This window comes from Culex pipiens, chromosome 3, assembly GCF_016801865.2.
Source record: "Culex pipiens pallens isolate TS chromosome 3, TS_CPP_V2, whole genome shotgun sequence".
Taxonomy (NCBI): domain Eukaryota; kingdom Metazoa; phylum Arthropoda; class Insecta; order Diptera; family Culicidae; genus Culex; species Culex pipiens.
The window spans coordinates 7,527,607-7,541,854 of record NC_068939.1 but is presented as its reverse complement, the minus strand read 5'-3'; the positions used below and the strand labels follow the sequence as shown (position 1 = coordinate 7,541,854).

Below are 14,248 nucleotides of genomic sequence, written 5' to 3'. Positions count from 1 at the left end.
AGCTGTCAACGGCGCGCGGAGACGCATTTTTCGGAGCGAAAAGTGTAAACACAAACAAGCGTTCTTTTCTCAGTCGGTCGGTCGAAGGTTCCGTGTTCCGTGTTTTCGTTCCGCCGGTAGTTCCGCGGGTTGCTGCGCCGCCGAAATGGGGCTCGACTTTGAGGTGCAGGACTACATCAAGACGCTGAACAAGAACTGTCCGCCGTTCAAGTGTCCCAAGTGCGAGAAAAAGTACAAATCCGTGGTCGGGCTGCAGTACCACTTGAAGAGCTTCGACCATGACAATCCGCCGCCGGGGACACCACCGGCTGTGGTGGTTGCTGCGGCGGTGGCACCGGTGCCAGTTGTTGCCGAGGTAGCTTCTCCTGCGGAGAAGGATGGGGAGGGTGGTGAAGGGGGAGTGGAAGAGGACAATATCCCGGAAGTGGCACCGGAACCGGTTAAAAGTGAAAAGCCGGCCGTTGCGAAGCCGGAGAATTGCGACACACCGGTGAGGAGGCCACCGGCAAGTACGAATAAAAAGAGCCATAAGAAGAAGGTCGGAACGCCGAAGAATAACAAGGCCCAGCAGGTTGTGGCCAGGGAATCGTTGACCTACGTCGAGCCGGACGGGTTGATTAAGATTGAGTTTGGCGGGAAGAACATCAACATTCCGGTGGACGAAGAATTCGGGCTCGTTTCAATTGAGGAGACCCGCGCCAAGCTGCTCGATCCGGACACGGAGATGTTTGCCGTTCCGCCACCGACGGAACCGGAAGTGAAGCTTCCCGAAGGGATCTTCAAAGAGATGGACGATTACACGATCTGCGATGCGCCGGCTCGGCCAACGGCGTACATCCGGTTCATCGAGAAGAGTACGGAGGAGTTGGACGGGGAGGTGGAGTACGACGTTGACGAGGAGGACACGACCTGGTTGGGAATTATTAACGAGAAGAGGGCGGGGCAGAATTTGGCCCCGGTGCCGGTCGATTCGCTGGAGTTGCTCATGGATCGGTTGGAGAAGGAGTCGTACTTTCAGGCTGCGGTCACCGGAGGTCAGAATGGAGGTGCCATCGTGGACGACGATGCTGTTTGTAAGTTTTGCTGTTTTTACTTTTCATTGGAGAATTATCGCTCCTCAACTTGGCGACATTGCGACTAACTGCGACAACCCTATACTGGGGACCTGATATCCAAGGTTTTTTTTATCTACCCCAGCAACAACAGATGACCTTTTACTAAAAGTGAAAATCTTAAAGTATTATAATTTAGCCGCAATTCTGGCAAAGCAAATACATAAATTCAATTTTTACTACTTTATTAAAATCAAAATTAAAAAAATCGGACAATTACAGAAATTCAAAAATGTTGCGCTTTGAAACTTATTGGATTTTTAAAGTTTTTTTCAATTGAAAAAAATATTTTCTTGAACATTTGAGTTATTTAAAAATTGAAAAAATATGTTGAGACTCCCCCATTCTGTTGGTTTTACTTCCAATTATCACAACATGACAAAACCCACTAAGCAATCTGCAAAAATCTCCGTCTCCAAGCGAAATGAAATAAAAAAAAGAATCAAAAAAAATTCAATAGTTTGAAAATTTAGGAATTTGCACATAAAAAAATTAAAAAAAATTAAATAAAAATAAATGAAATTGCTAAAATTTCAAGACTAGACGTGAAAATAAAAAAAAATACAAATTTTTAATTTATAAACCTTAATAATTAAAAATTAAAAAATTCAATGTTTTAGAAAATTTTAATTCTAAAATCCAAAAAAAAAATCATCTTTAAAATTATAAAAAAAAATATTCTTAAGACTCTCAAAACTCTTAAAATTCTTAAAATTCTTAAAAATTTTAAAAATTCTTAAAATTTTTAAAATTCTTAAAATTTTTAAAATTCTTCAAATTCTTAAAATTCTTAAAATTCTTAAAATTCTTAAAATTCTTAAAATTCTTAAAATTCTTAAAATTCTTAAAATTCTTAAAATTCTTAAAATTCTTAAAATTTTTAAAATTCTTAAAATTCTTAAATTTCTTAAAATTCTTAAAATTCTTAAAATTCTTAAATTTCTTAAAATTCTTAAAATTCTTAAAATTCATAAAATTCTTCAAATTCTTCAAATTCTTCAAATTCTTCAAATGCTTCAAATTCTTCAAATTTTTAAAATTCTTAAAATTCTTAAAAATTTTAAAATTCTTAAAATTCTTAAAATTCTTAAAACTTTTAAAATTTTTAAAATTCTTAAAATTCTTAAAAATCTTAAAATTTTTAAAATTCTTAAAATTCTTAAAATTTTAAAATTCTTAAAAAAAATTAAATTCTTAAAATTCCTATAATTCGTAAAATTCTTAAAATTTGTAAAATTCTTAAAATTCTTAAATTTTTTAAAATTTTTAAAATTCTTAAATTCTTAAAATTTTTATAATTCTTAAAATTCTTAAAATTCTTAAAATTCTTAAAATTTTTATAATTCTTAAAATTCTTAAAATTCTTAAAATTCTTAAAATTCTTAAAATTCTTAAAATTCTTAAAATTCTTAAAATTCTTAAAATTCTTAAAATTCTTAAAATTCTTAAAATTCTTAAAATTCTTAAAATTCTTAAAATTCTTAAAAATTTTAAAATTCTTAAAATTCTTAAAATTTTTAAAATTCTTAAAATTCTTAAAATTTTTCAAATTCCTAAAATTCTTAAAATTCTTAAAATTCTTCAAATTCTTAAAATTCTTAAAATTCTTAAAATTCTTAAAATTCCTATAATTCGTAAAATTCTTAAAATTCTTAAAATTTTTAAAATTCTTAAAGTTCTTAAAATTCTTAAAATTCTTAAAATTCTTAAAACTTTTAAAATTTTTTAAAATCCTTAAAAATTTTAAAATTCCTAAAATTTTTAAAATTCTCAAAATTCTTAAAAAATTTAAAATTTGTAATTTTTTTAAAATTCTTTAAATTCTTATAATTCTTATAATATAAGAATTTTAATTCTTAAAATTCTTATATTTTTTAAAATGCTTACTGGATTTCCTGGGCCTACATCAAATTAAACTTAAAAATTTCAAAAAATAAAATCGACCAAAAATGACATGGGACAATAGGGTGTAATAACAAAATCGATTTTCCAGCACAGCAATTTTTCAGTTCCTTTAGAGGTCCTAAACAACTCCCCAAAGTTTGAGAACGATTGGTTCAGTCCTAGAGGGTGACGAGCGGGAATTCCCGGGAAAAAAATCACGGGAAATCGACCATTTTGGACCTCTCGATTCCCGGGAAATTTGGTCGAGACTCCCGGGAAATTTTAAACTTATAAATATCGAAGCAAAATTATATAAACTAATCAGAAAATTATTTGGAAAATTCTAAATTGTTTAGAACATTGGATGTTCAATGTTCGATGTTCAAGTTCGAATAAACCAATTCTTCTCTAATCTTCTTATTCAGAAAGTGTAAATTTTAAATTCCAATAATTATAATTGAGAGAAGCCAAAAAAAAATGAGAAAAGCTAGAAGTTCTATTTTCATATCCTCTCTCGAGTTTAGCAATCCTCATTTTTTTAAATTATTATTCTAAATCCCTAAGTTAAATTCTGTATCAAGGTATTTTTTTTAATGTCAATAATTCATTTTGTGTTTCACGTCAACCTCAATATTAAATTATATTTTGAGGGAAAAAACTCTGGCAGCCTTTGTAAAGTTATTGTTTGCCAATTGTAAACATTCGGGTTTTCCTAATAACTGTAAATATTTCTTCAATTAATATTTACAGTTAACGGTGCACATCAACCAGAGCTTTTGCACCCAGATTTTTGTTACAGACATTTTAGTATCTTCAAAACTACGGGTACTATCGAAATATTTTTATATTCATCCCCTAAAGTACTGTCCACCAAGTAATTTACAGCAAAGTTTCAGTAATTTTACAATCCCGTAGTTGCAGGATAAGTAAGTTTGACAGTTTTGGTATAAGAAGACAACAACTTCCTTCGTTGCTGTGCACCCTTAAAAAGGAAAAAAAACAAGTTTAAATTGTTGTTTGAGACGTTATTTATCATATTGCAAAAAAATCCCGATACTGAGAAATTATATCTGGAGTTTTTTTTGAAAAGGTCCTATAAACAAAATTTCAAATTTTTGCTTTTTGGGTGTTTTTAGAACCGCCTTGAGTCAGGGGTATTCAAAAACACCCAAAAAGCAAAAATTTGAAATTTTGTTTATAGGACCTTTTCAAAAAAAACTCCAGATATATTATTCGTAAACATTTTGAATTAAAATTCCCAGTCAAAATCATAAGGTAGATATAGTCCCTCTAATTAATGAGGATACTTCAATTAACGTTTCATAGAATTAGTAAGAATCAATTATAAGTTAATTCATTAAAAATACTTTTTTTTCCTTTTCCACTATTGGCATAGTCAAAAAAATAACTCCCGGCAATTCCCGGGAAATGGCCAAATTCAACTCTCGATTCTCGGGATATTGAAAATCTCGAGAATCGTCACCCTCTATTCAGTCCTCACATTGCGCAAAACAATTCAATTTTCCATATAAATTTGTATGGGAAAAATCTTTTTTTTTTTTGAACTTTGATATTTAAAAAACCACGTTTTACGTTATATCAAAACCGGATTCAAATTTGGATGCCCTGGAAGGTGCTCTACAACTTTCCCGAAGAGAGTATGGTGCTAACTTGCTCCTGAAAGAAGATACAGCGTACTCAAAACTCGTCTAAAACGTGATTTTCGAGCAAAAAACACGTTTTAGACAAGTTTTGAACACGCTGTATCTTTTTATAGGAGCAAGTTAGCACCATACTCTCTGCGGGATAGTTGTAGAGCACCTTCCAGAGCAACCAAATATGAATCCGGTTTTAATACAGCGTGAAACGTGGATTTTTGAAATATCAAATTAAAAAAAATGGTTTTCCCCATACAAATTTATATGGAAAATGTAATCGCTTTGCGCAAAGTGGGGACTTACCCAATCGTTCCCAAACTTTAGGGAGTTGTTTAGGACCCCAAAAGGAACTGAAAAGTTGCTGTAAAGTAGTAGTGTTACGTCCAATCAAGCTCATATTTGGCATTTGGGCTCAGTATGCCCACCGGAACAAACCCCTGAATGACCGCCAAAAGTCATTTTTGTTACACTCTAGTGCACAGCAAATAAAGGAATCATTACACTACCGCAAACAAACAATCAAGCTCGCAAACAAGGCAAAATGTATGCAGGCTGACGTTTGCACAAACAAATCCATGCAAACAAACAGAGTAGGCAAACTGTAAAAAAGTGCGAGTTTGTTTGTTTGCCGTAGTGTAATAGCTCCTTAAGGAAGTTGTTGTCTTCTTAATCCAAACAATCTGATTGTAAAAATAGTTTGTACTTTAGGGGATATATAACTATATCGATAGTTCCCGTAGTATGTAGCAAAAATCTTGATGCAAAAAACTCTGTTCGATGTGCACCGTTTAATTATTTTTTTGCCGGTTGATTAATGCTTTCAAAATTAAAGTATATATATAAATCAAAATTTGAAGTAGATTAGAAATAATATATATTTATTAAAAAAAATTCAATTTCAAACTAAACAAAAATTTCGTCAATCTTTCCAGGCTGCATCTGCATGGACGGCGAGTGCCAGAACACGAACGTGATCCTGTTCTGCGACATGTGCAACCTGGCCGTGCACCAGGACTGCTACGGCGTGCCGTACATCCCCGAGGGCCAGTGGCTGTGTCGGCGGTGTTTGCAAAGTCCGAGCCGCTCGGTGGACTGCGTGCTCTGTCCGAATACGGGCGGGGCGTTCAAGCAGACCGATCAGAACCAGTGGGCGCATGTGGTGTGTGCGCTGTGGATTCCGGAGGTTCGATTTGCGAATACGGTGTTTTTGGAGCCGATCGATTCGATCGAGACGATTCCGGCGGCGAGGTGGCGGTTGGTTTGCTACATCTGTAAGCAGAAGGGGATTGGGGCTTGCATTCAGTGTAATCGGAGTTCGTGCTATGCGGCGTTTCACGTGACTTGTGCCCAGCAGGCTGGCCTGTGCATGCGAATGGACCAGGTTCGTGGGAATGACACACATCCGGTGGTGGTCCAGAAGACGGCTTATTGTGACACGCATACGCCGATCAATGCGTTGGGATCGCCGGGGGATTCGGGTGGGGAGACGGATCCGAGGGAGATTTGCCGGGAGAAGATGAAGAAGGCGCGGAAGATGCTGGCCATGAAGAGGACTTCGGCGCCGGTAATTTTGATTCCGACGATTCCGACGAACCGGGTCGATGAAATCTCCTCGTTGGTCAACATCACAAAGAAGCCACAGTTTATCCAGCGGCTGATCGCGTATTGGACGTTGAAGCGACAACACCGGAATGGAGTTCCGCTGCTGCGACGTCTCCAGAGTCAAGGCCCATCGCAGAGTGCCCCTCCGTTGCCACGGGACAAGTCGGACGGATCGCCCGACGCTCGCGAGTTGTACCAACAGCTCAAGTACTGGCAGTGTCTCCGCCAGGATCTGGAACGGGCCCGCCTCCTCTGCGAACTCGTTCGCAAGCGTGAAAAACTCAAACTGATCCTGATCAAAACCAACGAACAGTGCGTCATGACCCAACTCAACCCGATCGAGTCCACCCTGCATCGAATCCTGGACCAGCTCGAAGCCAAGGACGCGCAAGAAATCTTCCGCGAACCCGTCGACACCGAAGAGGTCCACGACTACCTGGACATTGTGAAGCACCCGATGGATCTCGGCACGATGCGGCAAAAGCTCAAAACCGGCCACTACTGCAGCATCGAAGACCTCGAGGCGGACTTCCTGCTGATGTGCAACAACTGTCTAACCTACAACAACAAAGACACCATGTTCTACCGGGCCGGCGTCAAAATGAAGGACGCCGGAACCATCATCTTCCGCACCATCCGGAAGGAGCTCGAACGGGCCGGAATCCTCGAAAAACCCCATCCCCAACAGCAACAACAACAACAAGCCATAGCTGCGGCGCCAACGCCAGTGCCAGCACCAGCAGTCGCACCAACACCCGCACCAGCACCAACCCCCGACTCGGAGGATTCCCTCGCGGTGGACATTGAGTCGGAGGTGGCGCTGCTCGCCCAAGAGCCGCCCAGCCTGGAGTTGATAGAGAAGATGCAGCAGCAGATGACCAAAGCGGGCGGAATCAAGCACGGGCTGTCGCGCTCGAAGAGGGTCAAGCTGATTCGGGCGGAGATTGCCAAGGTGAAGCGGGCGCTCGCGCGCGAACCGGACAAGATTGTGGCCGCCGCGGTGAAGGAGGTGCCGGCGCCGGTTATGGTGAGTGGTATTTGCTTAATTATTCATAAAATTTTGGGTAAGACCACAAGGTTTGAGCAAGATCCCCTTGAATGGGATTCCAATTCAATTCCCGCTGGCCGGCAGCGAAATTATGGAAAACTATAGTTTATATGGTCTGAGTCGCATTGAAAACCTTGAAAAATATTTGCAACGGCCTATTTCAAAAATTAAAAAAATAGGAATCCTAAAATTGAAAAAAAAACTCTCAAAATTTATAAAAATATACTTTTTGAACTGAAAATTCTAAACTTCATAAATTTGTAGATGTGAACCTTAAAAATTTTTAAATGCTCATTTTTTTTAATTTACTCCTTTCTAGATATTGAAATTTTTACATTTTTTTTAAATCTTTATATTTTTATTTTTAGATGTTTTTTGTTTGATATTTTTTGGAATTTTGATTTTTTTATTTTATTTTATTTTTAATTCTTGAATTAGGTCAATAAAAATTGAAATAACAAGCATAGTCTCAACATATGACTAAAAAAGAGTTTTAAAATGCATTTACACTAATTCAGTTGTTTTACAATCATTAGTTTTCAAAAAATGTAAAATTTGACGAAAATAGAAATTTTAGCGAATAAACAGCATTTGCGGTGCTGCACATCGAAGATTTAAAAAAAATTAGGGAATGCATTTAAAAAAAAGCTAGGGAATGCATTTAAAAAAAATTATGACTTTCAAATATTTTTTTTTAATCTTCGATATTTTAACTTTTAAATTTTATATTTTCGAAATTTAAATAAATGTATTTTTTAAATTATTTTAAAATTTAGGTCTTTTATTTTTTATTTGTTTGCTCTGACATTTTTATTTTTAAATATTTGAATTCAAAATTTTCATATATTTATGCATTTATTTAGAAAAATGTTTTTTTTTGGTAATTTTTTGAAATTTTTAGTCTCAAAATTTTTGTTTTTAAATTTTTGAAATTATAATTTTTGATTTTTGACTTTGGCCAAAGTCGAGAGACAGGAAGTAAAAAAATATATTTTTGAAAGAGTTCAAACATGCTAAATAGAAAAAAAAGCAGGCAAATGCAATTTTAAGTGTTTTCAGTTGATAAAACTTCTATTTTCAGTAAAATTTTGATTTTTTTTTGCGGGGCTTAGTTAGCAAAATTTAAAATAAAAAAAAAACAAAAAATCAATAAAAATTATTTAAAACAATTAACAAATTTTAATTGAATGTTTTTTAATTTCAAATCAAAAAATTGCAATTTTTAGATAATTATTTCAACTCAATTTCTCGACTTTTTTTGATTGGGTCCTATAAACATATGAAAGACAATAGGTTATAGGACCTTTTCAAAAAAAACTCTGGATTTAGTTATTATATTTAATTGATTTACCTTTTTTTGTTTTTTTTTATATTTTTTAATCAATTTTTTTATTTTTTATTTTTATTTTTGAACTTTTAAATATTGTTTTATTTCAATTTTTAACCCCTAAATTTATAATTTTCTTTTTTTTATGATTTTGATCATTAGTTGTTTGATCTTTGTTTTTTTTTTATTTTGTAGTTGTTTATTTGTGAATTTTTAATTTTATTAATGTTTAGTATTTTGAATTGCAATTGAATTTTTAATTTCTAAATATTATTTTTTTCATAGTTTATGTCGCAGATTTTTTAATGCATTTTAGAACACTTTTCTCATTGAAATGTTGAAACCGTGGCTCGTTATTTCAATTTTTATATTTTATTTTTTTGCGACTGCTTGATTAGTTTTTAGATCCTTGTTTTCTTTTATTTATATTATTTTGAATTGTTATGGAATTTGAATTTGTTGAATTTGTTAAAATTGTTATTGAATTTCTAAATATTATTAAATTTTTATAAATACATATTAAAATGCAAAATTTCTTAATTTTCTGATTTTTTAAATAAGCATAGGTATTTTAAATTTAATCAATATTACAAATTTTAATTTATATAAATATAAGAATTGTAGTTTTTTTAGTTTTAATTTAATCTTTTTTTGTTTCAGTTATATAAATATCAGAGGCGACTCGTCCACCTGTCCAACCTGTTCATTGAACAGGTAGCCGATTTCAAGCGGATAAATTTTATTAAGTATCGCAGAGCTTTTCAAACTAGCAAATTACAATTACAATTTTTGTTTGAATATAAGCTCACGTAATCAAAATCAACGCCCTATGTTCAGCAGCGCTGCATGCACCGAAAAAGCTTTGGCCCGCCACCCTTTACTCTTTCCAACCCACCAATACTAAAGCGAAAAATGCGAGCCCTGCGGGCCACGCTCAAATGCTCGTCGCGTTCACAACGACCCTCTGAACGTCGGGGAAAAAATCTCCATACAGAAAAACTTCAACACATGTAAAGAGCTTCCTATTCACACGCAGCGGCAGTATCGAGGTGTTGGTAAATCTGGTTCAAACTGAGAGCGTGAACTGACAGCATTTTTTGGGAGAGAGCGAAATGCCACCCCCAGGCCCCTGCCGACTCAGCTGACTCAGCTCAGCAGGGAGCTGCATGCAAAAGGTAAACAAGCCAGCGCGGTGACAGCACGTTGAGAGCGTGAATAAATGAGAGAGCGCGAGAGCACGACAGATATTGCTCTATATTTGGCGCAATTTTAGGCTTCAGGCTGTTTTGCGCAGACTGGCGATGGCTCGTTTTAAAACAGGAATGTTCAACTGCGCGCGTTGAACATCTTCGATCTTCTTGGTTACTAGTGGATTTTTGGTCTACTGGAAAGTGATGTAATGTTATGTTTAGATAGTGTGATTGATAGAATGAATTGAAACAAAAAAGTGATGTGCTTTTTCCAACATTACTGTCATCTGGGAATCGAGACACATGAGCAGAATTATGACAGTAGATTCAACCATCGTTTTTGCCTTTCTTACTAAAGAAAGGTATAGGTTTTTATTTTTCGGATGGTTCAATTTAAAGCGGAGGTAGTCCAAAAAAATGTGTAAATTCGTTTAAGATTTGATGCCATTAAATGCTTCAAAAACGACTGTGCTTATTCAGACTGTAGTCCCGGTTCACTATAGTTAAATATATATTGTAGCATGAATTTGTTCTGAAATATCTTTTTTTCACTGATGTTAAACAAATATTTTCATTATCTCGGATTCAGGTCAATCTAATTTTATTTTTAAAATAATAAGCCCTTCTTTTTATTCGGAAATTGAAAATATGAAGACATAACAAACAGTGGAAATTATCTTTGGCAGCATAGTGAGTAAATTCAATTCCCTAAAAAATTGATAAACTACCAAAAGCGATACGACCTGCTTCTAAAAAGTAAAAAGTAAAATGAGATTAAAAAACATTTTTGAATGCAAAATGATTTTTTTAATAGCTTTGTCCTCAAGTAACCAAGTTAACTCAAAATAAGTTGGGCTTAAAAAAGCCCAACAAGCAGTTTTCTTTTGTGAAGGATGTGGTATTTTTTTGTGAAAACCCTGATGAATAGTTTTCCCTTGCTGATTAAGTCTTAAAAATAAATTTTAACGAGATAAAAAAAAATCAATCATAATTTCAGTTATTTTTTGCATAAACAGAAAATTATAATAGTATAAAAATAATTTAAAAAAAACAGAAAAATAAAAGCCATTGGAAACATGAAAACTTTGAAAACATTTCTTAACATTGAACAGGTGCTTCATTCGGGCACGAGTCGCCTCTGATAAATATTATTTCAATTTTATAATTGCTTTAATTTGAAATTTTATAAAAATTTGAATTTTTAATTGCTTAAATGTTAGAATTTTAGCTTTTTGTTAAATTATTAAATTTTGATTATTTTTTTAATTTTTGGGTCTAGTGTTTTCGATTTTTTAAATATTTAAGTATTTTAAGCAGTTTCATAAATAGGGTATTTGTCTCTATTTTGGGCCTAGTACCTATTTTCGGTCTACCAAACTTAATTCAACGAAATTGAGCATTTCAGCAAATCTGGCAAAGATCTGCCACTTGAGAATGATTCGTGCTGTCATTATCTTCATTTTGGTGGGCAAGAATAGTACACTTTTTCCTCTTAAATTAGAAATAATGCAATAAATATATCACTCTTCACATTTTTCTTAGCAAATTGCAACTTGCCCATTAGGTCCAAAATTTTCACCACTTTTGCTTACCGCTTCTTGGCACTCAGCGTCAAGGCGTTCATCGCTCAGCACACGAATGAGAGCCGTTCCCCGGATCTCCAACCACGGGCAATGTGTTTCGTGGGTTGCACAATCCCATTGCAAAAACAATCACTAAACTGCCACCAAATCAATAAAATAACTGATTAAATTTGCTTCGTCCATATCGGTGAGAAATGGATATATTTTCGGTACATTTGACAATTCTACAAACTGTGCCAGTGTGTGTGCGCTTCTCGAATTTTACAGTCTTTCTTGCATATTACGAGCTTGATGTTTGGCTACGCAACAATTGTTTAATTATGTTTAAAACTCGTAAAGAATTATATAAATCATGTCCAAGCTAATTATGCACGTAATGCAAGTGAAATCAATCATTCTAATGTTTATTTGTGGCTTAAAACATCACAATGATTTAGCTTATTTGTCGACCGAATTTGTGCGGCTGTACTGTACGAGCTGGGGCTGAACCGTACGTCAAAAAAGTTCGCCACGTGCTTCGAGATTTCAACCAATCAGAAGGTAGGCCGAAAATATGCACAAACAAGGTCGTATGCTAGGAGCAATATCCCCAAAATAGGGGCAAAAAGTGTTTTAGTTTTTCGTGCTTTTACAGCGATATAAGGTATATTTATCAAAATGTTGATAATGTACGAGCTTAAGCATTAAAAAACCAATTAATTCATGTATAACAAACTAGGCTGCCAATAGAAGCCTTCGAGAATGCATCAAATTAAAAGTGCGTTCTGCTTAGTAGGCCCAAAATAGGGACAAATACCCTATTTGAATTTTAAAATTTTGCTACTTTCAGATTTTTATAATTTAGTTATTTTAGAACTCACAAAAGAAAACACTTATTTTACTAACAAAATTTAAAAAAATATCAGAAAATACAGACTTTCGAGTGTTTTCACAGATTTTCCTATGGAAAGCCCCTACATTTATATGGGGACTTGTATGATGAAGCTGCTCAGACTCGTGCTGAAAAAATCTTTATTTTGCAAATTGTTGCATAAATTACTATTTTTACATAATTGGTAAAAAAGATAAAACAATTTAATGCTATAAAACATTTTACAAACATTTAAATACCAAATTTATTATTATGATTTTTACCCATTCAGCCCGAAGTACCTGTTCTGGAGACGCCCAAAAAGCAGCCGTCGGAACCGACGACCTCAACCGCAAAGTCACCCAAATCCCTGCAGACTCCACCCGCCAGCCCGCTGAAGATTCTCAACAACAGCCCGTCGCCATCCGGCGTCAATCGACGGTATTTATTCTGTCTTTTTATAATAAATGAAATTACTAAATTAATTTAATTTCCTCAGAACGGCCGTCCTGTTCACGCGCAAGGCCCAGGCGGCCCTCAAGAAGCCGGAAACGCCCTCGAAGGAGGAGGCCGTCATCGCGGAGACGACCGAACTGCTGCTGCAGGCAAAATCCACCAAAAAGACAACCCGCGGCAAACGGTCGTCGGGCAAGTCGTCCTCGTCCTCGCAGAGCAAGCAACTCGTCGAGCCGGGCTCTCTCGGCCTGCCGGGACCATCCGGCAGCAGCAGTGGACGAAGATCCGGCGGTGGTGGTGCGGATTCGGGGGAGAAGAAGAGCTTCGAGGCCATTCCGGACAGCTTCCGGGTGTACCGCGGGGGGCAGGACCGCGAGATTTCCGACTCGGACGACAGCAATCTCAGCTTCACCGGAAGCACGTGCAGCAGCTGCAGCGGGTTCAGCGGAAGCGGAACCGAGTCGGAGTTTGGGTGAGTTTTTAGGGGGAGGAGGTTCTCAAGAACGCATGGTTTAACACACGGTTTCTCTCCAACAGCTCCAGCGACGACGGTTCGTTCTGCGACACGGAAATGTCCACCAGCGAGACGGAACCGTTTCCGGAGAAGCCGCTGCTCGAGCCGCTCAAGCTGGTGTGGGCCAAGTGCCGCGGCTATCCATGGTACCCGGCGCTCATAATCGATCCGGACATTCCGACCGGCTTTGTCCACAACGGCGTGCCCCTGCCGGCTCCTCCCGCCGACGTCCTCGCCCTCAAGGCCAACTATCCGGACGAGCAGGTCTTTCTGGTGTTGTTCTTCGACGCCAAACGCACCTGGCAGTGGCTTCCGGCGGCCAAACTCGAGCTGCTCGGCGTCAACAAAGAGCTGGACCAGAGCAAACTGGTCGAGTCGCGGAAGCCCACCGAACGGAAGGCCGTCAACAAGGCGTACCAGGAGGCGCTGCACTACCACAGCCAGGTCTCGAGTGCGGACGGGCCGGCGGGGAAGTTGTGAGGCCGGCGGTATCAGTTTGCAACGACGACGACGGCGGATTCCGATTAGGTGTCATCATTGTTGAGGTGTGGTGTTGTTTGTTGCACAAAATTCAAATTGAAAGAAAGATGAAAAAATTTCACACAGGAAGGCGATTATTATTATATTAACGTTTAACTATTAATATTATTATTATTGAATGTTCTTGTAGAGCTAGGACACGCGCTTTTAGATGCTTAAGACTAACAAGTGTACTATTTATGATGTAGATTTCGTGTTTTATCACCCGATTATGAATAAAATACTGATTGGCATCAAATATTGGTGACTTTGGAGACGTATTCTGAAGCTATCCGAATTTTGTCCGAATCCAATACGCTAGCATAGCAAGTTCAGAAAAATGCTGAACAAACCATTTGTATCAACCGTAAGTGTATTTTAGAATTTCATTTAATTAAGAAGCTTTGAATTTTAAATGTTTCGATTTCCAAATTCTATAACTATGAAAATCTAAATTTATTTCAATTATTTAATGAATCTATTGTTTTTTTATTTTAAATTTAGA

General features: G+C 36.3%; 1 protein-coding gene across 1 annotated transcript; it reads left to right on the top strand.

Moving 5' to 3' along the window:
- Positions 1–39: 39 nt before the first annotated feature.
- Positions 40–13,738, top strand: LOC120427223 (bromodomain-containing protein homolog). The gene is made up of 5 exons (XM_039592097.2): positions 40–1,073; positions 5,587–7,283; positions 12,547–12,695; positions 12,754–13,182; positions 13,248–13,738. Exons 1-5 carry the CDS (start codon positions 146–148, stop codon positions 13,702–13,704), a joined length of 3,660 nt encoding a protein of 1,219 aa, XP_039448031.1. The 5' UTR covers positions 40–145; the 3' UTR covers positions 13,705–13,738.
- The last annotated feature ends 510 nt before the right edge of the window (positions 13,739–14,248 follow it).